This window comes from Oncorhynchus clarkii, chromosome 16 (genome assembly GCF_045791955.1).
Source record: "Oncorhynchus clarkii lewisi isolate Uvic-CL-2024 chromosome 16, UVic_Ocla_1.0, whole genome shotgun sequence".
Lineage (NCBI taxonomy): Eukaryota > Metazoa > Chordata > Actinopteri > Salmoniformes > Salmonidae > Oncorhynchus > Oncorhynchus clarkii.
Window position 1 is genome coordinate 45,800,397 of NC_092162.1, and position 25,150 is coordinate 45,825,546.

General features: G+C 46.0%; 1 protein-coding gene across 1 annotated transcript in view; it reads right to left on the reverse strand.

Annotated features, from left to right (window-relative positions):
• Positions 1 to 6,237: 6,237 nt before the first annotated feature.
• LOC139368588 (calmodulin-binding transcription activator 1-like) overlaps positions 6,238 to 25,150 on the reverse strand; it is a 483,633-nt gene continuing 464,720 nt past the window's right edge. Inside the window, exons 12-24 of the mRNA XM_071107638.1 lie at positions 22,357 to 22,529; positions 21,925 to 22,121; positions 21,633 to 21,711; positions 21,106 to 21,445; positions 20,461 to 20,948; positions 19,520 to 19,698; positions 19,023 to 19,254; positions 18,081 to 18,152; positions 17,872 to 17,892; positions 17,325 to 17,524; positions 15,557 to 15,631; positions 15,134 to 15,187; positions 6,238 to 11,856 (exon numbers count right to left, since the gene is read on the reverse strand). Coding sequence (XP_070963739.1) covers positions 11,793 to 11,856; positions 15,134 to 15,187; positions 15,557 to 15,631; positions 17,325 to 17,524; positions 17,872 to 17,892; positions 18,081 to 18,152; positions 19,023 to 19,254; positions 19,520 to 19,698; positions 20,461 to 20,948; positions 21,106 to 21,445; positions 21,633 to 21,711; positions 21,925 to 22,121; positions 22,357 to 22,529 — 2,174 coding nt within the window. The 3' untranslated portion in view covers positions 6,238 to 11,792. The remainder of the gene's footprint in view (positions 11,857 to 15,133; positions 15,188 to 15,556; positions 15,632 to 17,324; positions 17,525 to 17,871; positions 17,893 to 18,080; positions 18,153 to 19,022; positions 19,255 to 19,519; positions 19,699 to 20,460; positions 20,949 to 21,105; positions 21,446 to 21,632; positions 21,712 to 21,924; positions 22,122 to 22,356; positions 22,530 to 25,150) is intronic.

Below are 25,150 nucleotides of genomic sequence, written 5' to 3' on the forward strand. Positions count from 1 at the left end.
CACAGTCAACCGTCCTTAGAGAAATGCATTCCCACCGTACACTATGACAAAGCGATGGGGCTTGTACTGAGACACAACCCCTCTATTGCACATGAAAAAGCATACACATACGCACATTTGTAGATTCACACACACACACACACACACACACACACACACACACACACACACACACACACACACACACACACACACACACACACACACACACACAGGAACACATGAATGCACACAGGAAGGCACACATACACGGATGCTGCACACAGACAGTGATGGACTGAATCGATATCCCACAGGTTGCTATATTCTACAGTAGGGTTGAGGACTGTTTAGTTTTGATGCTGTTCTCTATATTTCCCTGTCATGCCTGTATGTTTAAAATAGAACTGTTTGATGTTGCAACGTGAGCAGGATGAAGAACTAAATGGCTGTATATTCAACAGAAATAAAATCATCTATTTGGAAAAGCTTCTGGTTGGATGCCTGGTCCCCGAAAAAATGTCTGTTTTTAAAAGAGATTTGAATTGTTTTTCGACATTCAATGACTCATTGAACTACCAAATGCAATTACGCACCGTGACAAAATAATAATTGAAAAGAGATGTAAGAAGAACATGGGATAATATCTACATTAGTCTTTATTTCAATCATAAGTGTATGTGGTTCAGTGTAGAAGACATGCAAATAAGTCCTACTGTTTACTGTAGTTCTGAGAAGCAGATATGTAGAATATCAGATGAATTAGTAAATGATACGGAGGTATAATCTCATTGTGTTGCAAGGCAGTCCATCGACCCCGGAAACAGTCCATCCACTCCATTGGAAAAGCAGATATAAACTACTGGAACCAAGACTCAAAAATAACTGATGTTGACACAAGATGGAGTGTTGGAACATAACTAACAAAATTACAGGTAACGAAAATGTACGCTTAATCCGGTATGAACTAATGTATATCATTTATTATACAATACACAAAGTTCACCAATTCTACAGCACAAAGGCAGTGTAAAATGAACAATGACTCAATAATTCATGCCTTCTGGGATTGCTTTAAAGTCCATAAGTTATGGGCGGAGCTAGAAAGTGGAAAGTTGTCTGTCAGGAGTTTTACAATGTAAATGTACTTTGAATCCGTCTATCTGCATATCTCAAGACATGGTTTATGACGGTGCGGTGAGATACCCAATAGGTTGGACCATACTTTTCTCGTCAATCATTTTGAAAAAAAACCGACAGTGGAAGAATCAAATGCATTAATATTGAAATATTGAAAATGTGTGGGCGATAGAGAAAAACAGAACAGCATTTGAGGCCATACGGCATAGAGTCTTACAAGCACTGGAGATAGATGCAGAGGGAACATGTGGGTCTGGGCGGGTGTGATGTCGTTGATGTTTGTGTGCGTCTGTCTGTTGTCCTTTGACTGTATATGTTGATATGTTTTTTTTTAAAGGGAAACAAATGAAAAGCAGGTTGAGACTTTGTTGTAGACTTTCTGGACAATAGAAAGGTAAAGAGGTGGAGGGAAGAATGGAGGGAGAGAAGGAGAAAGAGACATTCTAAGAGAGAGAGAGATTGTGAGCAGGAGAGAATATGAGAGAGAAACAGAGAAACAGAGACAGAGAGAGAGAGAGTCATTAACAGTAATTAAAATCAAGATCCTCTTTAATATGCATGGTGGTTGGACCACTTACAAGTACACATTACATAATACAAGTACAGCATTAATATTATTTGTTGTTATGTTTGTCTTTCTGACCTGCTGCTAGAGAAAGGCCTTTTGTATATAGAGACACCCAGCCTTGGGAGATCTCTCTTCTGCTAAGCACTGTGCCATGCGTCATCCTCACTGGTTGTCTCCAGCATGGTCCCATCTTCACCTGCTGGCACCAGAGAGCCCACTGACTGGAAGAGCTCTAAAATCTATGAGAGAGGCATAGACAGCAAGGGAGGGAGGGAGTATGGAGGGAGTTAAGAGGGGAGGGGGGAGTATGGAGGGAGTTAAGAGAGGAGGGGGGAGTATGGAGGGAGTTAAGAGGGGAGGGGGGAGTATGGAGGGAGTTAAGAGAGGAGGGGGGAGTATGGGAGGGAGTTAAGAGGGGATGGGGGAGTATGGGAGGGAGTTAAGAGAGGAGGGGGGAGTATGGGAGGGAGTTAAGAGGGGAGGGGGGAGTATGGAGGGAGTTAAGAGGGGAGGGGGGAGTATGGGAGGGAGTTAAGAGAGGAGGGGGGAGTATGGATGGAGTTAAGAGGGGAGGGGGGAGTATGGAGGGAGTTAAGAGAGGAGGGGGGAGTATGGGAGGGAGTTAAGAGGGGAGGGGGGAGTATGGAGGGAGTTAAGAGGGGAGGGGGGAGTATGGAGGGAGTTAAGAGAGGAGGGGGGGTATGGGAGGGAGTTAAGAGGGGAGGGGGGGTATGGGAGGGAGTTAAGAGGGGAGGGGGGAGTATGGAGGGAGTTAAGAGGGGAGGGGGGAGTATGGAGGGAGTTAAGAGAGGAGGGGGGAGTATGGGAGGGAGTTAAGAGGGGAGGGGGGAGTATGGAGGGAGTTAAGAGGGGAGGGGGGAGTATGGAGGGAGTTAAGAGAGGAGGGGGGAGTATGGGAGGGAGTTAAGAGGGGAGGGGGGAGTATGGGAGGAGTTAAGAGGGGAGGGGGGAGTATGGAGGGAGTTAAGAGAGGAGGGGGGAGTATGGGAGGGAGTTAAGAGGGGAGGGGGGAGTATGGAGGGAGTTAAGAGGGGAGGGGGGAGTATGGAGGGAGTTAAGAGAGGAGGGGGAGTATGGAGGGAGTTAAGAGGGGAGGGGGGAGTATGGAGGGAGTTAAGAGGGCAGGGGGGAGAATGGGATGGATTTAAGAGGGGAGGGGGGAGTATGGAGGGAGTTAAGAGAGGAGGGGGGAGTATGGGAGGGAGTTAAGAGGGGAGGGGGGAGTATGGAGGGAGTTAAGAGAGGAGGGGGGAGTATGGAGGGAGTTAAGAGGGGATGGGGGAGTATGGGAGGGAGTTAAGAGAGGAGGGGGGAGTATGGGAGGGAGTTAAGAGGGGAGGGGGAGTATGGAGGGAGTTAAGAGGGGAGGGGGGAGCATGGAGGGAGTTAAGAGAGGAGGGGGGAGTATGGAGGGAGTTAAGAGGGGAGGGGGGAGTATGGAGGGAGTTAAGAGAGGAGGGGGGAGTATGGAGGGAGTTAAGAGGGGAGGGGGGAGTATGGAGGGAGTTAAGAGGGGAGGGGGGAGTATGGAGGGAGTTAAGAGAGGAGGGGGGAGTATGGGAGGGAGTTAAGAGGGGAGGGGGGAGTATGGAGGGAGTTAAGAGAGGAGGGGGGAGTATGGGAGGGAGTTAAGAGGGGAGGGGGGAGTATGGAGGGAGTTAAGAGGGGAGGGGGGAGTATGGAGGGAGTTAAGAGAGGAGGGGGGAGTATGGGAGGGAGTTAAGAGGGGATGGGGGAGTATGGAGGGAGTTAAGAGGGGAGGGGGGAGTATGGAGGGAGTTAAGAGAGGAGGGGGGAGTATGGGAGGGAGTTAAGAGGGGAGGGGGGAGTATGGGAGGAGTTAAGAGGGGAGGGGGAGTATGGAGGGAGTTAAGAGAGGAGGGGGGAGTATGGGAGGGAGTTAAGATGGGAGGGGGGAGTATGGAGGGAGTTAAGAGGGGAGGGGGGAGTATGGAGGGAGTTAAGAGAGGAGGGGGGAGTATGGAGGGAGTTAAGAGGGGAGGGGGGAGTATGGAGGGAGTTAAGAGAGGAGGGGGGAGTATGGGAGGGAGTTAAGAGGGGATGGGGGAGTATGGGAGGGAGTTAAGAGAGGAGGGGGGAGTATGGGAGGGAGTTAAGAGGGGAGGGGGGAGTATGGAGGGAGTTAAGAGGGGAGGGGGGAGTATGGGAGGGAGTTAAGAGAGGAGGGGGGGTATGGGAGGGAGTTAATAGGGGAGGGGGGAGTATGGAGGGAGTTAAGAGGGGAGGGGGGAGTATGGAGGGAGTTAAGAGAGGAGGGGGGAGTATGGGAGGGAGTTAAGAGGGGAGGGGGGAGTATGGAGGGAGTTAAGAGGGGAGGGGGGAGTATGGAGGGAGTTAAGAGAGGAGGGGGGAGTATGGGAGGGAGTTAAGAGGGGAGGGGGGAGTATGGGAGGGAGTTAAGAGGGGAGGGGGGAGTATGGAGGGAGTTAAGAGGGGAGGGGGGAGTATGGAGGGAGTTAAGAGAGGAGGGGGAGTATGGAGGGAGTTAAGAGGGGAGGGGGGAGTATGGAGGGAGTTAAGAGAGGAGGGGGGGGGGGTATGGGAGGGAGTTAAGAGAGGAGGGGGGAGTATGGAGGGAGTTAAGAGAGGAGGGGGGAGTATGGAGGGAGTTAAGAGAGGAGGGGGGAGTATGGGAGGGAGTTAAGAGGGGAGGGGGGAGTATGGGAGGGAGTTAAGAGAGGAGGGGGGAGTATGGAGGGAGTTAAGAGAGGAGGGGGGAGTATGGAGGGAGTTAAGAGAGGAGGGGGGAGTATGGAGGGAGTTAAGAGGGGAGGGGGGAGTATGGAGGGAGTTAAGAGAGGAGGGGGGAGTATGGAGGGAGTAAAGAGAGGAGGGGGGAGTATGGGAGGGAGTTAAGAGGGGAGGGGGGAGTATGGAGGGAGTTAAGAGAGGAGGGGGGAGTATGGGAGGGAGAGGAAGTTTTTGCCTATGTAACGTCTTTACACAAGCTCCAGCCAATAATCCATTTAATTAAGCAGTTCTAATAGACTAAGCACTGTGTTCCATGACATATTAAGCCAGAAACCTTGTTTAATGTCAACCTTGTCCATAAACAAGATTTGAGTCAGGATAAGTTCAGTCTTTGAATCGGTCTGCAACGGCTTGCCATCACATATCCAGAGGGACAGCACCAACAGTCAGCATTCCCAGCTTCATCATCTCTTCTTCGATATAAAGAGGAGCATCTCAAATGATCAGAGTCCTCATCACAAAGTTTAGGTAAAATAGACATGCCCCATAGGCCTACTAGCATAAATAATATCAAGGCAGTAAGTCAATGTAAACTTTTCCTTTCTAAAACATTCAGTAGATAGAAGAACCCAATATTGTCCTACCTGAGTCACCTGTGTGTTGTTGATTATCCTGAGTTCTTGCTGATTGCAGTAGTGAGTTCCACTGAAGTTAAGTGAAGCCTTGGTACCCCAACATTTGTTTTATAGTCTCCCCTGCCACATTCTCAATGAATCTACAGTAGACAACAGTCTATTCTCCTTCTCCATCCTGGACCTGAGAACTGCAGTCATCAGTGGGGACATTGACTGTATTACTCCAGTGACTCAGAACTATAATAAGTGGGACCTCTGTGGATTAGTTCGTCCACAGTTTTGACCCCCCTGGCACCAGCTTGACTGCCTGACGGGCTAGTTTGGGACAGGCCAAGGTCACACAGAAAAATCGTCTGAGTAAGATAGTCAGGTTTTGAGGGGAAATCATTGGGGCAGCAATAGCAAGAGCTGTCATCTCTCTATCTAGTCAGAGCCCCCAGAAAGAAAACAAAATTGCATTTGACTCTTCCCACCTCCCCCACCTTGAATTCTAGCCCCTAGCTTCCAACTGGCCGCAAGTAGAGACAACGAAAAGCCAGAAATTGCTTTATTCCGAATGCAATAATGCAACTAAATCAGATGTTGGACTAATCGCACATTAACCTGTACATGTAGTATAATCAACATTTGTATGAAATTGTACTCATCCAGCCTACTGACATGTAATCATCCTTTGCTATTCTGTTGTTTTTACATTTGTATTTTTCATCTGTATGTATTGTGATTAGTGAAAAATGAATTGCCTCATTGAGGACATTAAAAGTTTTCTGAATTTGAATCTGAATTTACTGCCTGGACAGTATCTGAGGCAAGATTGCCTTATCAACTGCGACTTGAGGTAAAATACCATATGCGTTTTTATTGCCACATTCTAGTCTACTGAATAGGATGAGACTCTTTATGGGTGTGAAGTGAGTATCAGATAGACAGAATGACATTATTCATGATATTACCCATATAACAGTGCATGTCAAATCTGAATTTACAGCACTAACATGATGCAGTGTTAATATATTGCAGAACAATTAGTCGGCATGTAAATAAGTTGGCAGTGGGTTACTACAACAAAATGTGGCTAAAGTACAGGCAGTGGACGTTACTGTAGAGGGAAAAGGAGACACAATCAAATGTTGTTTGTTTTCTTCATTTTTTTCTTTTTTTATTATTTTACAGCAGAAAGAATATAAAGCATTCAGAAAACATCTTCCATATTTTAAGGGCATTTCAAAACGTTTTGCATGGCTTCAGCAGCTGAAATCTCTTAATTTTTTACTTTTTTTTTTTTACATATCCATCGAGTCAGTGACACTTGTACATGCACAATTACAAAAACAAAACTAACAAACCAGAAAGAGGGGGAAGAAAAAGAGGAGAAAGCAATACACATTAGGAGAACGGGAAAAAGGAGTGGTTGAAATAATAGGGGAAGGAGAGAAAGAGAGGGTCACAACAGGGAAAGACAAGAGAGGAAGACAGTTATAGAGGAGAGGAAAATGTATCTAACACTAGTTCACATGCAAAGTGTCGAGGACCCACGACTTTGTTTAAAGAAGGGCCATTTTTTTTCTTCTTGGTTTGGAATTGATGAAAACGTGCAGTTCGGTAAAGGGTGCCATATAATTGCTGTCCATAAACTACTGAATGCTTGTCTTGCAATACTGGCATTTGCATAAGAGTATGTCAACTAAATGTGTCCAATCATTTTCTATCTTCACTAGGTCTATAGGTCTCCACAAAATAATGCTTATTGCTCTGTGTCCACAAGTGGAAAACGTTGTGAGATGGTTTCTGCTCTGTGGTCCTGATGTGCCTACCTTTCAGTAGTTTGGGTGCATTGACAAAGGTAGAGGAGGAAAGCTAGTCCCTCAGGTCAATTAGCAGAGTGTAATGAAGGTAATCAAATCCATATGAAGTGCCTGTTTCTATAGCTAACCTGTCATACCACCCAGAAAATGGCTGTCAGCCATTCCTGAAGGGCTTTTTTTCTGAAACAACTGTCCCTTTAATATCTGGTCATCTTCAACTGCCTCAAAGTCTCAGGAAGACCCCACCCAAATGTTTCAACATGTCATCACCCATATCTTAACCGAGATGAAATGTATAACTGAGAATAACTCGATAGACTATTCGAAGCTGTGTGTGATACTATTACATAGCAAGTCATTGTTTTACTGAGAAACATCAAGTCAGAGGAGGTCAAAGGTTGAAATGTTACTATACTCATTAGCATAGTCTATAAAAGAAAGTTAAGCATTTCCATTAGACGTCAAGCCATAGTGTCCCATAATGCAAACTCCTTTCTGTCTGAGCTATAGCCAAGACAGAAATAATTGACCGTACTGTCAATTGTGATCAACTTGTCTCAACTATAATTAGCTACACTACAATGATTTGTGTCCCCTATTTTTGATTTAGTGTCCTTACATCTCTCCTCAGTTCAGCTTACTTATCTGAGAGGAAATAGATAACAGTAATGTATCCAGGATCATAGTAATCCTTTGCCTGTCTTGACCAGAAAGCTCTGTTGAGGGGTGTTGCATCTTCCTATCCTACTTCAATACAGTATGTCCTCTCTCTCTGCAGTGAATCACCAATCAGTGTCCTGCTCCACTTCCTCCTCCCCATTTTGGCACCCTGAGTAAAAGACGGAAGGGAGGTGAGCCGTTCCCTAGGACTAGGAGCAGGCTAGGAAAATAACACAATGATGAGCTCCATCGGCTGAACTGTGTACAAGTGAGACTGACTGTGCCTTGACATACCTATCTGCATATCTGGATATGTCCAGTGCAGTGTACTGTTGCCTGTGTGTGTGTGTGTGTGTGTGTGTGTGTGTATTGTTGTCTAGTATAATACTTGCAGTATACTGCCAAAAGAGTGTCCGAACTGTTCAGGTATTTGAAGTTGAGAGCACACCATCTCTATATCCAAATGAATGAAAAATCAAATGTGTTAAAAAAAAGTTTCAACTTGCTTCTAGAAAAACTTGCCCTCATGCTACCCCTGGAAATATGGTCAGTAAATACTGCAGATTGATCATAGTTTGTATTTTAAGGGTTCTCCTCTTCCCTCCAATCACATGACCTCCGTCTTTCAGAGTTCTGTGACACGTCAAACCAACGTTCTTCGTTTTACAGAACAGCAAGTCTTTAAAAGTCTAACTACCGATTCTAGAAAAATAAGCATGCTTTGGGTGCAGTTCAGTCACCCAGTTAACTATATCATGCAAGCATAATAAAACCTTCTCATATGGCCACAGCAGTGTATTGGCTGGCATTCTTACCACTACCAGAATGATGAATGCAAGGCAATAAAACCACAGAAGTTATGGAATCTAATTCTCATGGTTTCAACAGGCAGTTCCAATAGAAAATGAAAACGCTTAGAATGTTGACAAGATGGAATGCGCTCCGTGGGGTAAGGGAACACTGTCACTGGACTGATTTTGGTGATGGTTTTGGATTGATATATTGTATGTACTTGATATACAGTAGTCCTAAAGAATTATGGATCAGTTGCTATTGGTATCTCCAAAGCCATGTTTTCCTCCTTAGGTACCTTGCATGCTTCCTGACATTGGCTTTGTGCGATCAATCAGGATATGATTAGGCACTTTCTACATAAACACTCTGAAAATAGGTTTACATATCAAGTCTCTGTGAAATAAACACAAACATACAGAGAAATAAACCCAGAAGTACAGAAAAACAAAAACATCAGAACAGCCAACAGTGTCTGAGATGCATTTCAGCATTTAAAACAACACAATGTAATTGTCCAATGGCATGTTCTTATAGGAATATAATATATATCGGCAGAACTAAAAGAACCAGCACTTATGGCCTAGGATTGAATACCATTGGATAGTCTCTATCATGCATTCACAGATACAGTATAATCAACTGGTATCAATGGGTCTGTTCCCACTTCCCACATTTCATTTCATCATCCTTCAAACACTGCCCTCACATACCCCATTATGAACCAGACACATACATTGTATTCTTCCTCAGAAGTTGCTATAATAGTAGTGGTGCATCTTGTTACGCTTACACTCCTTTTGGCTCATTGACTTAGCTGCAGCGATCCATAAATGGTTCATGTGTTTCATCATAAACCCCGTCCGTTCTTTTTTGTTGTTGTTGCACTTTCGATTGTTTAAAGTGTTGCTTCTGCAGGCAAATGACTCGTTGACTTTTACAAAGAATGCCAGCGATGCTACACATCATTCACTGTTGGCCACATTACATGTTGACTCTGGTCTGTCCTGACCCTGACAGGCCTTGGTAAAGTTAAGCTTCCAGCCCAAAACGTAAAAACAAATGTCTATGTGTGTCAGCAGCTTGATATCGTCTATTTCATCACCCGTGAGTTGTCCTATGAAACACATGTTCAATCAACCTCAACTATAAACAACAACAACAAAAAACAGGGCTGAGATTCCCATAGACACGGTTGCCATTTACAATCTTTATATGAACACAATCCATACGAACATGCTAAGAGACATTGACACCACCACCCTTCTCTCATACGGATAAAATAAAGCACACCTGTCTTTTGCATTTGAAATGTTACTGACAAAGTGATCCCTGTGTATTTGGTGATGATGGCAACAAAAACAAATCTTGGGTTGTCCTGACGTGCGATAATGGGTGAGAAACAGGAGACTTAAAAGTTGCTGTAGAAATATTTCTCCCTCTGCAATGTGTACCTCTATCTGTGATTCGCTGCCAGTCGTGATGGGACCTTGTGGTCTTCAATGCTAGTGTCTATTTCATTGTATTATTATCTGTTCTGATAAGATTAACTTAATTCTCTTGTTAAGCAATATAGCATTCACATTACTCGGCACCATTGGCAAAAGATTCTTGGTAGCCCAAAACAAAAATGTAAACATAACCATACATGTCTTAAGATCATTTTGCAGATTTCTCCTATCTCTAAATACATTATATATATTTTTTAAAACTTTTTAGTATTCGCAATAATGTCATGCTTTAGCAAAATGTTCTTCTCAAGAACAATCAAAATAAAATAAAATACTCTTATAGTGAAATAGTTAGAATCATTTTACAGAGCATAGCCACTACTGCTTTTGTTTAGTGTTTTTTTTTTTAACCTTTGTTCATGTTTTTCATGCACATAGCTCATTTTTATCCCAGGTATTTACACTATATACAATCAATACAACCATACTTCTTAGGCATTCAAACAAAACTATACAAATATTCTGTTTTTGTCTCATACCTATTTTTGACCCCTTTTTAATGAATAAAATAATATATTTCTAAAATACAATCCCCTTTGGGTAAATGTTTTTCCCTACGTACCTTCAGCCTTCTTTATATACAGAAACCGCTCAATTGTCAAAAATATGGATTTGTCTAACCCCTATTTTGGGACTAGCTTAGGGACCCCTCGAAGAATCTCTAAGATGTCAAGGCAATGTATGTGATCTTCCCCTCAAAAGCCCTCACAGGCCCTGAAGTTCATTTAAAAAGAACAACAATAACCTTCATGACTGTAATCATTACAACACAAAAGAGGCAAGTTTTCTTTCTTTTTAGAATACCGAGGAAACAAATAAGGCAAATGAAAAAGAAAACAAGAGGACAATGTTGGTGTCATTCAGTAACTAGAGGGTATGAATGACTCTTGGGGAAGTAGGTGGGTACATGGGAGACTCTGTTGCATTTTAACATGAAGACAAACGCAAAACATTGAAAAACAGAGGTTACAGACCTAATTTCAAGCACGCAGGCGAAGACCTTCACCCATAGGCATGCACATTTGATAAAATCGACAACACATCATTTTTTAGGAGACAAGTCAGTTATACCGGTAATGGGTATAAGCACAGAACAGATTCAAGCAAAGAGGAATTAAACATATATTTAAAAAAAAAAAACACACACCATTGAATCACTTTATCTCTTGCCTCACAGTGCCCCCTAAACGTAGATAACAAAATAAGTCATTATTTTAATAAGCCCCGCCCATTCCTTCTCACACCCCTCCTACATTCATATGCAGCCCCACCCCTTCGGACTGACTGGCGGAGTAGAGCACAGCGTAACAGAAGGACGCTTGATCTATTTCCAGTTACTATACTGAATGTATTCACCGACTGTTGATAGGGAGAGTAAGTTTGCAAATGGATCAAAATATTACCGAGAATGTTTGGTTCATTAGATGACATGTTTTCTCCTTCAAATGGATGAATCAGTTCACTTTTTTTTTTTTAAATGATGAAATACAATTAGAGCCAAGTCCCAATGTGTTTCTGTAATGTTTCCTTATGTTCTGGTTGGCGTCTGTCCTCCATCCTAGCTGTCCTCCATCTTATCCTTTTGGTTTGATCCACTGGTGGCAGGGACCTTTTCCACATGTCCAACATTCCTCTTCCTTTACCATCTAAAAACCTAGACTCCGATACTCCCAAAAAGACAAAGCAATCCATGAAAAAGTGCAAAAAATGTCATGAAGCGAATGTTCTGCCCCCCACAGCTTCTTCTCCTTTAGTTTAGAATTCTACAGAAGAAGTTGCCACTCTCCAACATACACAACGATAGATAAACGTGAAAAATGCTGTTGTTGTTGTACATGTAATCGAAGTGGAATCAGTCACGCTGTCATAGTTGTAATAATAATCGCAGTGTTTTCACTGAACTGTTTATTTTCTTCTCTTGTAAAATGTCTTGGGTACAAAGGGGGGAAAGAAAAGGAGGAGAGTGATGTCACATTGTGAGGGGGCTCTTCTGAGGGGTCTCATGTTCCTTGGCCCTTTTCGATTCGTTCACTCTGAAACACAGACGGAGAGACAGACATCATTTAAACAGGGGTCTATGATCACCGTCACAGATCAGCTCTCACTGGATGGTGATGTACTCCAATGTCTCAAACCATTCCCCTCCCTAGAGGACACCATTCCCCTCCCTAGAGGACACCATTCCCCTCCCTAGAGGACACCATTCCCCTCCCTAGAGGACACCATTCCCCTCCCTAGAGGACACCATTCCCCTCCATAGAGGACACCATTCCCCTCCCTAGAGGACACCATTCCCCTCCATAGAGGACACCATTCCCCTCCATAGAGGACACCATTCCCCTCCATAGAGGACACCATTCCCCTCCATAGAGGACACTATTCCCCTCCCTAGAGGACACCATTCCCCTCCATAGAGGACACCATTCCCCTCCATAGAGGACACTATTCCCCTCCCTAGAGGACACTATTCCCCTCCATAGAAGACACCATTCCCCTCCCTAGAGGACACCATTCCCCTCCATAGAGGACACTATTCCCCTCCCTAGAGGACACCATTCCCCTCCATAGAGGACACCATTCCCCTCCCTAGAGGACACCATTCCCCTCCATAGAGGACACTATTCCCCTCCATAGAGGACACCATTCCCCTCCATAGAGGACACCATTCCCCTCCATAGAGGACACCATTCCCCTCCATAGAGGACACCATTCCCCTCCCTAGAGGATACCATTCCCCTCCCTAGAGGACACCATTCCCCTCCCTAGAGGATACCATTCCCCTCCATAGAGGACACCATTCCCTCGAGAGAGGACAAGAGACATGGAGATCGACACAGCCCTCGTCAACGGGAGCTGGTGCTGGTCTGGAAAGAAAACACTGATTAATCTGACAACTATCAACATTGATAAATACTTATTTGGATTAGATCTCATTCAGTCTAAATGATTCTGTTGAATCCCTAAGTCTTACAGCTCACTGAACCCATTCATTCAATACAGGTCAACACTGAAACTTGAAAACGATTCTTAAAGCAGTTTGATTTACTTTTAGAATCTTGAGAATATAATGTGATTGAAATAAGGTGTCTCGATAATGTAACTCTCTCCAAAACAAATCTCAAGAGAGGAAACAGTCCCTTGACAATTCCACCAAATATTTGTTGGGCTGAAAGAGACCATCAAGGCAGGCAGAGGTTAACAAATTGGTTTGTATTTGGAACATTGCTATGCACCAAATAAATGACTTTATCACTCCAGAATTGTGTTTAAATGAGTTTAATCAGAGGACTGTATTATTGTGTCTATCACTAAATGATGAACTACTAACACAATTGAAAATGTAACGCATTCAATTTGCGAAAGAGGAGAACATGTAATAGATATTTTTTAGACAGAAATATCCTATCCAAACTTGTATTGTGTTTGTATTGCATTATGTCCACTGGGAAGTGACATTACCTTGGCATTCCACTTGTGAACCATGTCCAAACTGAGCCAGAGCCAAACTGACGGCTCAGTAAACACCACACCTAATCAGTGTGTACAATGGACTCAGTAGATCTCACTGTACTGTAAGTCATTAGCCAATTACTGTGTTATATCATAATCAATATACCTATTGGCCCTTGGTGCTTGTACTGCTGACCACAGGAACAGTGGGACTGGTGTATTTGCTCTGCCTGGCTGTACCTTCTATACTGCTTCTGAGAAAAGTCTTCTCATATACATTTAGGATGAGTGGACAATGAGTGGATAGAACCAAGGTAATGTCCATTTTTTACCACTGAGGACCAGTTTGCAAACAAGTGTTTTAATTTGTACTTTTAAATGCTGTCCTCTGGGAATACATTGTACATATTGTTGTATATGTTTTTTACCCAAATAAATTCAATTCAGAATGCGTTACATTTCACATGGGTTTAGACGTGTATCAACACGAATGTCCTTTAACTCTACAGAGCTCAGCGGTGAGCCCCCACCCACACTGCTATTTATGTAGGTTTAGTGATTCTCAGTGTGCTACTTCCTCTTCCTCTTCCCCTGGGGTGTGAATCCATTACTGGCACCACTCCTGCTGTTCTAACTCCCTGGAGGTGCATGGCAGGGACTCCCCATTGTTTGCTTGGTACTGCTAGTCTGACCTATTTGTGCTATCACAGCACTGTAACCCAGATCTTAACAAACATGCATGCTATCGCATCTTTATAGTACTGTAGCTACCTCACCTGCTCTCAAAGCACAGTAACCCATTCCGTACAGTAAGGATGTCTCAGATACAGAGGAAGTTAAGTTATCGGGGGTATGGCCTTATCAACCTAGCAATTTGTCATATAGAGATTGTGCTGATATATTACAATGAATTGATTCTCACAATGAATTGACTCTCACAATGAATTGATTCATACATTCAACATTCCCCCTTGTCTAAGAAGGTGAACTACATTGTTTGTGAGTCATAAAGATGATGACGCTGATGATAACCGTCACATACTGTCGGTATTTTTGTCAATATGCCCGAAGACTTTCCGGGGGAGTAGTGGGACAGACAAACCGTTTCCACCCATGAAGAATTTCTTCAATATTTTCAGTGATGACGCAAGTGTCATTGAACCAGGCCTGAAATAGTGACAGATATCAATGCGATGCCGAAGGGAGCTCGTACAAGACAGTTTTGACAGTTTGAGTGAACAAAACCGAAGGGGATCAAGCCCTCCCTCAACTCTGTCATGTGGGGCACAACAGGACAGACAGTAAGACAGACAGCTGTTTGGGAGAAAACATCCGGTCCATAGCATGCCTGGGGGTACATGTTAAAGAGCAAGGCCCATAGAGGCATGCAACATAGAGAAAACAACCTTCCGTTCTGTAAATAGGCATTTTCACAACCACATCAATAAAACAGAAGAACAATTCAACTCCTTTCCAGAGAAGAGAAAGAGGTGCCTGTTAAGTGTTGCGGTGGCATAGTCATTCATAAGCGGTGGTTAGTTGGTTTAATAAGAGTAAAGTTACGCCTGCTCTGACTCTGAGCTTCTCAGTCAGTCCACCTGTGGCTCCAGTAGGCAGCCATCATGCAAGCAGGCATCAAGCAACAGTGATGGACAAGATACAGGGAGGGGGAAAGAGAGAGAGAGAGAGAGAGAGAGAGAGAGGTTGAGAGGGAGGGAGAGATGGATGGAAAGAAAGTGAGAGAGAGTGAGAGAGAGACAGAGAGGAGGTCAAGGACTCAGGATATATAACTGTATTGTTAGAGAGAGAGAGGCAGAGACATACAGTGTAGACGAGGAGGAGAGAAAGAGAAGGACGAACTGAGTTGCTGAGGCTGCACTCACCCGCTTGAACAGTCTATGGTCCATCAAGGGGCTTCGCATAAAAAGCAAAACAATACCAGACAGCTATTAGCACACAGTAGGCACTGTGAGGGAAGGAATTGGGGCGAGGAGAAGAGAGGTGGGGGCCAAATACAGTGGAGGGGAAGAGGGGGGTGTCTGAAGTGTTGTATATAACCCACCTAGACCTTTTATAAACCCCAAAATAAATCAAATAGACAAATGAAAACAGAGAACTGTCCCTCTCATCTGTGCAGACTCCTTCTCGCCATCTAACGTGTAGTAAACCATTCATTCTTGCAAATCCCTACACTGAAAGAAGGTATGTATTTGGTAGTGTGTGTGTGAACATAACAAACATATTTGGAAACCCATAGGAGTTAGGGTTGTGGGCGGGGCTTACCTGTGGCGGCAGCGGCGTAGAAACCGCATGATCTTCCTGGCAGCCTGATCCTGCCTCTTGGAGAGCAGACTACTTCTACAACACACAAGACAAGAGGGAACACTGGCTTTTGAGAGGGTCCACAATATTAAAAGATAGTGTGGCTGTTTGAGGCTAGTGTAGTTTCACAATGCTTGTGCTCTTTTTCAACCACGCTTTTAACCTTGACTTCAGGAGATTCTGTTATAGCATGGATACTATCCTCTCCGGGGAAACTCAAGAGCCTTGGTGTCTTCATCAATGTAAAAGATATTTACAGAAGTTGTATGTTCAAAATCTCAACCAATTACGCATGAACACAGAAGGCCACTACGATCCTAGGGACTGCAAATGGGACTGCAGTCGTTCGTTATAAATTGATTTCCCCAAGTGAAGTCTGCAAGGTTAAAGTGGCAGTCAGCAGTTGCCTTCTCCCTACCCCCGTTCCATAAAAAAGCTGAGGGATGGGGCTGGAGAAATGTACCACTCTCAAATTCATAGACGGAGCTACGGGTCTGACCAAACCCTTAGTATCAAAATATTACTTTTGAGGGGATATAGAGTTTGTTAAAATGTACTTTGTTTACAGACATTGGCATAAAATAAGCTTATATGTTGGGTTCTGATGGGGTACGGCATTTGAACTAAGCTCATGAGGCATTTATAAGTTCTATTCTTTAAGAACCATGGGTACATATCATTCATTTATACGTTATATTCTTTAAGAACCATGGGTACATATCATTCATTTATAAGTCCCAAAATAGATGTAACAACTGCAGACTGCCGCTATCCTGTAATGAGGCCCGCCTCCTGTATGTGTGTATTACTGTGTGTGTATCTGAGTGTGTGTCAATGTGTTTAGCTACTTGAGTTTATGCTGCTGTATGTTCGTGTGTGTGTGTTATTTAATCAATAAGGCATGAGGGGGGGTTTGTGGTATATGGCCAATATACCATGGCCAAGGGCTGTTCTTAAGCACGATGCAACGCGGAGTGCCTGGATAAAGCTATTAGCCGTGGGATATTATATACCACAAACCCCTGAGTTGCCTTAATGCTATTATAAACTGTTTACCAACATAATGCGATTATAATTAGATTATAATTAAAATAAATGTTTTGTCATACCCGTGGCTGTCAGCCAATAGGCATTCAGGGCTCGAACCACTTAGTTTATAATGTGTATTTAACTACCTGAGTTTGTGTTGCTGTGTTTCAGTGTGAGTGTGCTACTGTGTGTGTGTGTGTTGTTGTGTTTCAGTGTGAGTGTGCTACTGTGTGTGTGTGTGTTGTTGTGTGAGTGTCACGGATCCCCCCAGTACTACTGCTCATTCTGTTCACCAGTTCCGGAGGTCGACGTCACCGGCCTTCTAGGCTGCACTGAACTGTGTCATTACACACACCTGTCCCCTATTCCGACTGATTAGTACTTGCATAAATGTGCCCTAAATGTTTCCCCCATTGGGCTGTCGATTATTGTTCCCATGTCCGTTGGCCGTGTGAGTACCTATGTGTTGGTGCAGCTGTTATGCTGCGTGCGTTATAGATTGTGTATTACGGGTATCGTGTTGTTCATCAAGGTTTACCCTCTCTCTTTTGTTTGGGTACAGCCCAGTGTTTTGTATACGTGTTTGTTTTGGGTGTATTAAAAACCCCTATTGTGTATTCCTGCAACATCCTTTATACCAGCGTGACAGTGTGTTTAGCTACCTGTGTGTGTGTGTGTGTGTGTGTGTGTATACACATACCTGAGTTTATGTTGCACCAGGGCGGCGGCGGCTCCTCTGCGGTGGGGCCTGAGCCTGCCAAACTCCTTGTAGCCGCGGTAGTACTGCTGGATCAGCACGGCCGCCCGCCTGCTCTGCTGGAACTTCCTCTGCTCCTGGTAGCTGCGGAACTTACTCTGGATAAGAATGGCGGCCTGCGTCATCTTCTTATAAAGTGCATACTGCCACCGAGACGACCAGAGAGAGGAGGAGACAGAGGGTCAGGAACAGGAGGTTTGGAAATGATGGCCTCAAATGCGCACATCTCTTGTCTGATTCACACTCTATGGCCAAATCAAGTCAAGCCAAACTGGGCTGACCTGGTGACGCATTCACTCTAGTTGCTGGAACCGTGCTGGAAAAGATAGACTAGCCAGTACGGTTAAGGTTGGCCCTAGAGTGTGAATCAGGCACAATACTATATAACTGGACTTAGGAAAGGTGCTGATATAGGTTGAGTATCAATATAACCAAGTCAAGTGAACTTAGGTTGCATTGTAAGCAATCTGAGACAGTGAAAATATGTTACCTTCAAGGCTATCCATGTAAGCTTGCAAACAAAGAAAATGTGAGATTGTGAATCACGAAGGCATGAACAAGGTTCAGTCTGCGCCTAGAAAAAGTTAAAGGCTTTCTAAAAATCCCTAATAAATGTACTGCATCTATCCACTGTCTGTAAGATAATGCAATATGTAAAAGCATCCAACTATTGAATCTCCATGTGTGTGCCCAGCCTACCTGTTTGTACTTCTTGTAACAACGCTGAATGACGGCCGCAGCTACTTCCTGTTGATCTCTGAATGGGCGCCCCTGTGAGAGAGTAGGAGAGGTCAGAGGTCAGAAGTCAAAGTATAGGAAGTGGCGTAGTCTATTATAGGGCGCCACGGCTCCCTGAGGTCTCTTCCTGGGCCCAGGGCCCTGGTTGTCTGGAGGACAGAGGGAAGACCTGGGGTTGAGGAGGCTGGGGGAGAGGCTCCATCCTGGGCTGGGAGAGAAGAGAGGTAGGTGGTGGTGCCAGCCCAGAGTTCTTCTCCTCCCCAGTGTCAGCTGGCAGAGGGGTAGAACAGATGACAGTGAATGATAGTGAACAGTTTGAGACGTGGAAACTCATTAAAGCTAGCCATGGGGGGGAGGGGGGTAGCAAGGTGAGGCGTGGGGGAGCTGGGCAGGGTATGTGGAGCTGGTTAAGGACAGGAAGCAGCGGGCTCCACACACATATCATTTAAAGAGAGAGAGAAGAGAAAGGGAGAGAGAGCTTACAGGGAGCAGGGAAAAAGGAGCAGTGCAGTCTTTCCTTAAAGCAAGGCCATGCTCTGCTCAAAGCAGTCCTTTCCCATGCTGAAACCACAGGGACCACAGAGTTTGAGTGTGTCTTAGTGAGACACGCACAGAGAGAGGTAGATATAAGTGTTAATTAACACAATCCATTGATGATTACTGGGTGAGGGTCCTCACAGCAAAGATAGTGTCTTGTGCACTCAGCACACTCCGACACAGACCAGGATGTAGCTTTGTTCATATAGCAACCTTTCCAGATTCAAGGGACCCATTCATCATTTCACCTGATAACATTAAGGTCAACACCACATCAACATAGAGTGCCAGTCCTAACAGAGATGCTGTACTTTGTTTTGGACAGCAGGTATGATACTGTGTGTGGTACCTCATCCAGGCCTGTACCTTGTACTTGCGGAAGGCAGTTTGGACTAGACGGGCGGCCTCGTACAGCTCCCTCTGCTCGGGGTCGGACAGGGTGAGCTGGGCCAGGTCTCTCTCCACCTTGCTGTTGGAGGCCTGGAGGAACTCGCTCCAGTCGGCCGGGGGGGGCAGGGTGGGCCTCCCCATGGACCCCTCCCTCAGGGGAGACCCCCCTGGGCTGGAGGACGGAGCGAGAGGTCCACTGTACAGAGATCTGGAGGAAGACAGAGGGAGGGGCAGGGGGTTGGAGGTGACAGTTTAAAAAGTAATCAGCTAAGTATTGTTGTCAGAAAATGTAGTACCAATACACTACTGCTATGCCACGCACAAAACATTTATGGTTAGTTTTCCAGATCAGAGTTAAGCCTACATATTCTCCATTGAGAATGCTTTTTAGATTAGGTATAGACTTAATCTGGGTACAGAAAACCAGACCAGATCACATTCTGTCCAGAGTGTGGCTCTGCTGTGTTTCTCACCGTAGATGTATAATGCTGGGCAGCTGTTCCACGTCTCCGAGGTAACTGGCCAACCAGCTCATGGTGTTGCTGACCCCAGTACTGTCCAGGGGCACCCCGTCCAGGGCCACAAAGTTCTCCCTCTTGATCCTCTCTGGGGTCGCCTCAATGATGTGCTCTGCCAGAGTCATCATGTTCACCTGCAGGGGGAGAATCCCCCAGAATTGAGTATACTTCAGATCACACACTTAGCACATTGGTACCTTATTGTCTGTCGGTTTGTTCCGTTGCTTTACAATGACGTGCTTTTTGGTTCCGGTGCATCACAATGTGGCAGGAAGGATGAGTCATTACATCCCCATTTCATCTTAGATGTTTCCACATTATGAGTTTGCAAGTTTAGAATGACTTCTAAGAAACAATGAACATTAAACATGACAACGATCGTGACAATGAAGACGATGGTTGTTATTGTTGTGCATCCCTCGCTCTGCCCCTCATCTCCCAGGCTCAGCCTCAGTGTGACTCTGATGGATGGCAGAGGGCTCTCTTGGCTGTGAGAGCCGATCAATGGATGGAGTTTATTATGTGGTGATGGAGGTCCACACACTGCCGGGGAGGCCTGTGTATGTATGTGGGTGTGTGTGTTGACTTCACACGTCAGGGGATCCAGTGGCACGGCCCAAAAGAGCTGCCAGCGGTCAATCACATCTTCTTGTCATGTATATTCACTGGTAGTGCAGATCTATAGACGTGAGGTCGATACTATGTCGTGCTATGGATAGTGTTGTCTGGTAAACAAGTGTGAATGTCCGTGCAATGAGCAGGCCAATAGACAGGGTTGGCAGTGGAGTGAGTGGTAAACAGTTGAGTAAATATATGGTAAAAAGCAACTCCAGTAAAGATATGATAAAGAGTAACTAGAGTAAAGAGACAGTAGAGAGTAGGGTGAGTTAACTAACCTGCAGGTCATTCATCTGTGTCATACAGTCCTGGTTCTCCAGATCTTCTCTGTAGGACAGCAGCTCAGTGCTCACCATCTCTCTCTCAGCTATCACCAGCATGTTCCCCAGCTGTTCCCTCTGTCTCAGCCTGCTAGCCAGCTTCTCATTTCCCAGGCTGCTGCCCCCAGAGCCCCCCGAGCCCTTCCTGCCTGAGCCCCCACTGGAGAAACCCTCCCTGGAGCGCCACTTGGTTCCTCCGGATTCTCCAGCACTTCCCCCACCGGAGAGGCTCTTGTCTGGGCTGAGGCCCTCATGGGACAGGCTCTTGGGGCTGAAGGACAGCTTGTGTAGCTGCTGCTGCTCCAGGCTCAGTGGGACAGACATGGCCTTGTCGGGCCGGGCCTGGAACATCTCTGGGTTTGGCTTGTGTTTCTTGGCCAGGGGCAGGTCTCGCTGGCACTCACTGCTGTAGTAGTTGGAGGGCTCAGATCGCGGCCTTCTCAAGTCTGCAGAAGGGATACAAGATACTATTTTCAAGACATTTAAACAAACAATATTTCCAAAATGTTTTTGTCTAAAGCTCTTATCTATTGTCCCTTTACCCCACTGATACCAGTGTGGGGCCTCAGTTACTGCCTCTCCTGTCCCCCAGTCTGCTCTGACCTGGGTTGAGGTTGCTCGAGGTGGCCGTGGTGGAGCCTCCTTTCTTCCCGCCGGGCGCCATCACGCCGTCGCTGGCCCATGTGACCATCCAGCTGTCTGAGGTGGGAGCGTCGTGGGGGGTGGGGGAGAAGGACATGCGTGTGGTGGGTGGCAGAGGTGCAGGGGGCTGCTGTTCCTCTCTCTGCAGCTGCTCCAGACACTCGGCCAGCTTGGTGTGGCCGCGGGAGCGGGCGATGGACAAGGGCAGGCGACCCAAGGAGTCAGGGATGGCCAGGGCCCGTCGGTCCCATTTATACAGGACCACTGCCGCTTCCAGGTGACCTAGGGCACACGCCCACATCTGGAGAAAAGACAGCAGTGGCACAGGTCACAGGTCAGAGGAAAGGTGCCAGCATGCCTGTGGTAACTTAACATTCTTGGAAAAGTTCATCTTACAATTGAATGATTTATGAAAGTCTGCAGCGTTTGAAAGGCTTTATGGAAGATTCCTGCAGTGGTTTCATGAGATACAGCTCTCTATAGCTTACCAGAGGGGTGCAGGAGAAGTGGTCCACATTGAGGGGATCGACCTCCAACTCCAGGTCAATGCTGTCTGCATGCTTGGTGCTGTTGGAGGAGAGAACAGAACACTGTACTCCCAGACTACCTCTGGCTAAAACACAACATTATCGACATAAAGTTTTCATCTATTTACCATTTTTGAATACAGTATTTCCTGGTCCCAAACCAGTTCCATAATATATATTTATATGTCCCAAGGTCTCTCTGTATATTACTTTGATAAACAGACAATCAGAGGAGTCTGAGGTTCTCACTCACCGCCACTTGATGAGTGTCTGGATGAGGGTGGCGTAGCCCTGCCCAGCGGCCAGGTGGAGCAGGGTCATGCCCCTGAAGGTCTTGGAGTGGATCAGGTGTTTGGACTTGGCCCAGCAGGCCCGGTTCATCATCTTCTCACACACCACCACCACACGGCTCTCAAAGCTGCTGCCCGCCTGACCCTGCCCCGACACACACTGACAACACACACAAACACAACCAGTGTTACTTTCAACTACAACACCAACACCTTACAACACCTGACTTCTCAAACAGAAACAGACAGTACCTTTTTTCCCATGTCATCCTCCATAAGCCAAATATCTACCAAGTACATACAATATCAAAGACACTTCTATATCGCTGAATACATCACAAAGCCATTGCTCCATCAATGAAATAGTGCATTTCCTACAGTATGATCTACTTTACCTGTGTCTGGCTGTTGTGACCACCACCACCACCTCCTCCTCCTCCACCTGCCCCTGCTCCCCCTCCTCCTCCTGCACCTCCTCCGCTGCCCTGCTGGTGATGGGAGGCCATCTCTGCCATCCGTCGCTCCATCTGCTCCAGGCGCTCCAGAATGGACATTCTGAACTGGTTATCTGCAACATAGACACATAACACACGTCAGCATCCATAGACCTACAGTATGGTCATCAGTGACACCCAGTACTATGGTGCCATATGGTGCCTATGAAGGCATCTGTATAAATCGGAAGGTATCTGCAACCAAGACACATGAACATGTCGAAACACATCAGTCATTAACTTCAGCACCACTGTTGCCTTTACTTAAATAACCTTTAAGGCCCATCGATCTTGTGCTAATTGCTGCAGTCATTCATTAAAATGCTTTTTTCCTCTAGTAATCTGGACTGGATGATTGACCAGGGAGTGGATGGAGGCTTGGTGAAAGTGTCCGCTCGCTCGCGCACGCACGCACACACACGCGGTCTTAGACACCCTCTGAGGAGAGTCTGCAGATGGACTCTCTCTCCTACTGATGAACTAACTCTAGCCCATTATGACTGAGTTTATCATTCCTGCTGTGTTCTGCCTCTCTTGGCCGCATAACACTACCTTTGGCTTATATGGTAGGAGGGGCTGAGAGCCACTGTATAAAATCACTCAACAAGCACTCGTCCATAGTCCTTGAGAAAGGCTTTCCATAGATAGACAGATGGAGGCTATTAGGCTGTACAGTTACTAAATGCTGCTGCCAAATAGTTTTCCAACCATGAGCAGCGTTAACCAACAGATCTACAACCTGGACTGAAAGAAATGCCTCTGGAATTACGGTTCAAAACATAATAAATGCTGAGTCATTTAAAAGTGCTGAATGCCATAACAATGAATTACAAGCATACAGAACATTGCATGCATACAGTGTATTTTATGCTTGAAGCCACATAAGTCAAATCAAATGATGATGAACAACGAGTGGGTAGTGGGTAATGGGTAGTGGGTAATGGTTGGAGTAGGACTGCTCTCCATCAGTTGACCTGCAGTTAGTGTGCTTTAGTCACATACACCAACATAGAGAAGAGAGCTCTATGTTCAAACACACGTACACACGGTCGCACACATCCACACACACAGACCAGACAGACACACACATGCACACACATCCACACACACATACGCACACACTCGCATGCACACTCGCACACAAACGCACACACACAGACCGTGGGATGGGATGGGCACAGGAGTAGGGAAGGCAGTAGGGAAGGCAGTAGGTCCATTGCAGAAGGGAAGGCAGGTAGGGAAGGCAGTAGGGAAGGCAGGTAGGGAAGGCAGTAGGGAAGGCAGGCAGGGAAAGCAGTAGGGAATTCAGTAGGGAAGGCGAAGGCAGGTAGGGAAGGCAGGCAGGGAAGGCAGTAGGGAAGGGCAGGCAGGGAGAGCAGTAGGGAAGGACAGGCAGGGAAGGCAGTAGGGAAGGCATTAGGGAAGGCAGGCAGGGAAGGCAGTAGGGAAGGCAGTAGGGAAGGCAGGTAGGGAAGGCAGTAGGGAAGGCAGGTAGGGAAGGCAGGTAGGGAAGGCAGTAGGGAAGATAGGTAGGGAAGGCAGTAGGGAATGCAGGTAGGGAAGGCAGTAGGGAAGGCAGTAGGGAAGGCAGTAGGGAAGGCAGGTAGGTAGGGAAGGCAGTAGGGAATGCAGGTAGGGAAGGCAGTAGGGAAGGCAGTAGGGAAGGCAGGTAGGGAAGGCAGGTAGGGAAGGCAGGTAGGGAAGGCAGTAGGGAAGGCAGGTAGGGAAGGCAGTAGGGAAGGCAGGTAGGGAAGGCAGTAGGGAAGGCAGGTAGGGAAGGCAGTAGGGAAGGCAGGTAGGGAAGGCAGGTAGGGAAGGCAGTAGGGAAGGCAGGTAGGGAAGGCAGGTAGGGAAGGCAGTAGGGAAGGCAGTAGGGAAGGCAGGTAGGGAAGGCAGTAGGGAAGGCAGGTAGGGAAGGCAGTAGGGAAGGCAGGTAGGGAAGGCAGGTAGGGAAGGCAGGTAGGGAAGGCAGTAGGGAAGGCAGGTAGGGAAGGCAGTAGGGAAGGCAGGTAGGGAAGGCAGGTAGGGAAGGCAGTAGGGAAGGCAGGTAGGGAAGGCAGTAGGGAAGGCAGGTAGGGAAAGCAGGTAGGGAAGGCAGGTAGGGAAGGCAGTAGGGAAGGCAGTAGGGAAGGCAGGTAGGGAAGACAGGTAGGGAAGGCAGTAGGAACACTGCATTAGCATTTCTCATTTAGCCACAGTGAGGCTGTTTCTGTGGCAACCTGCAGTAACTAAGCGACAGGAATATGCCTGTGTGTGTATGGTTCCTCCCTCCCCACGGCATTGGCTTATTGATGAATGGGAAGAGGAAGACTCGGAGCACGAGTAGAAAACGGGTCAGAAAATCCCACAATGGAAAGAATACAAACACACATACATGTACATCCATTCTCCATCACTACGTTATGATAACGGTTGTACATTATCTCCCTGAGGGGACCCTGCAGTAACAATGTAATGACTCCCTAAGTAGGGAGCTGCCACAGCAGGGTCCTTGTGACATTTACACTACAGCGTTTCCTGGCAGTCAGTCTCAGGCAGAAGCTCTCCGCCCTTCAGGGAGTGAATGTCATGCTTGTGTTCACTATAAGTCAAGTAATTGTTACTGTTAAAGGAAAAAACATACAGCCAATGGCCAGTAAATTACTTCTATCACCGATGATGTGTAGTAGATCTAGAAAATCCAATGGATGTTCAT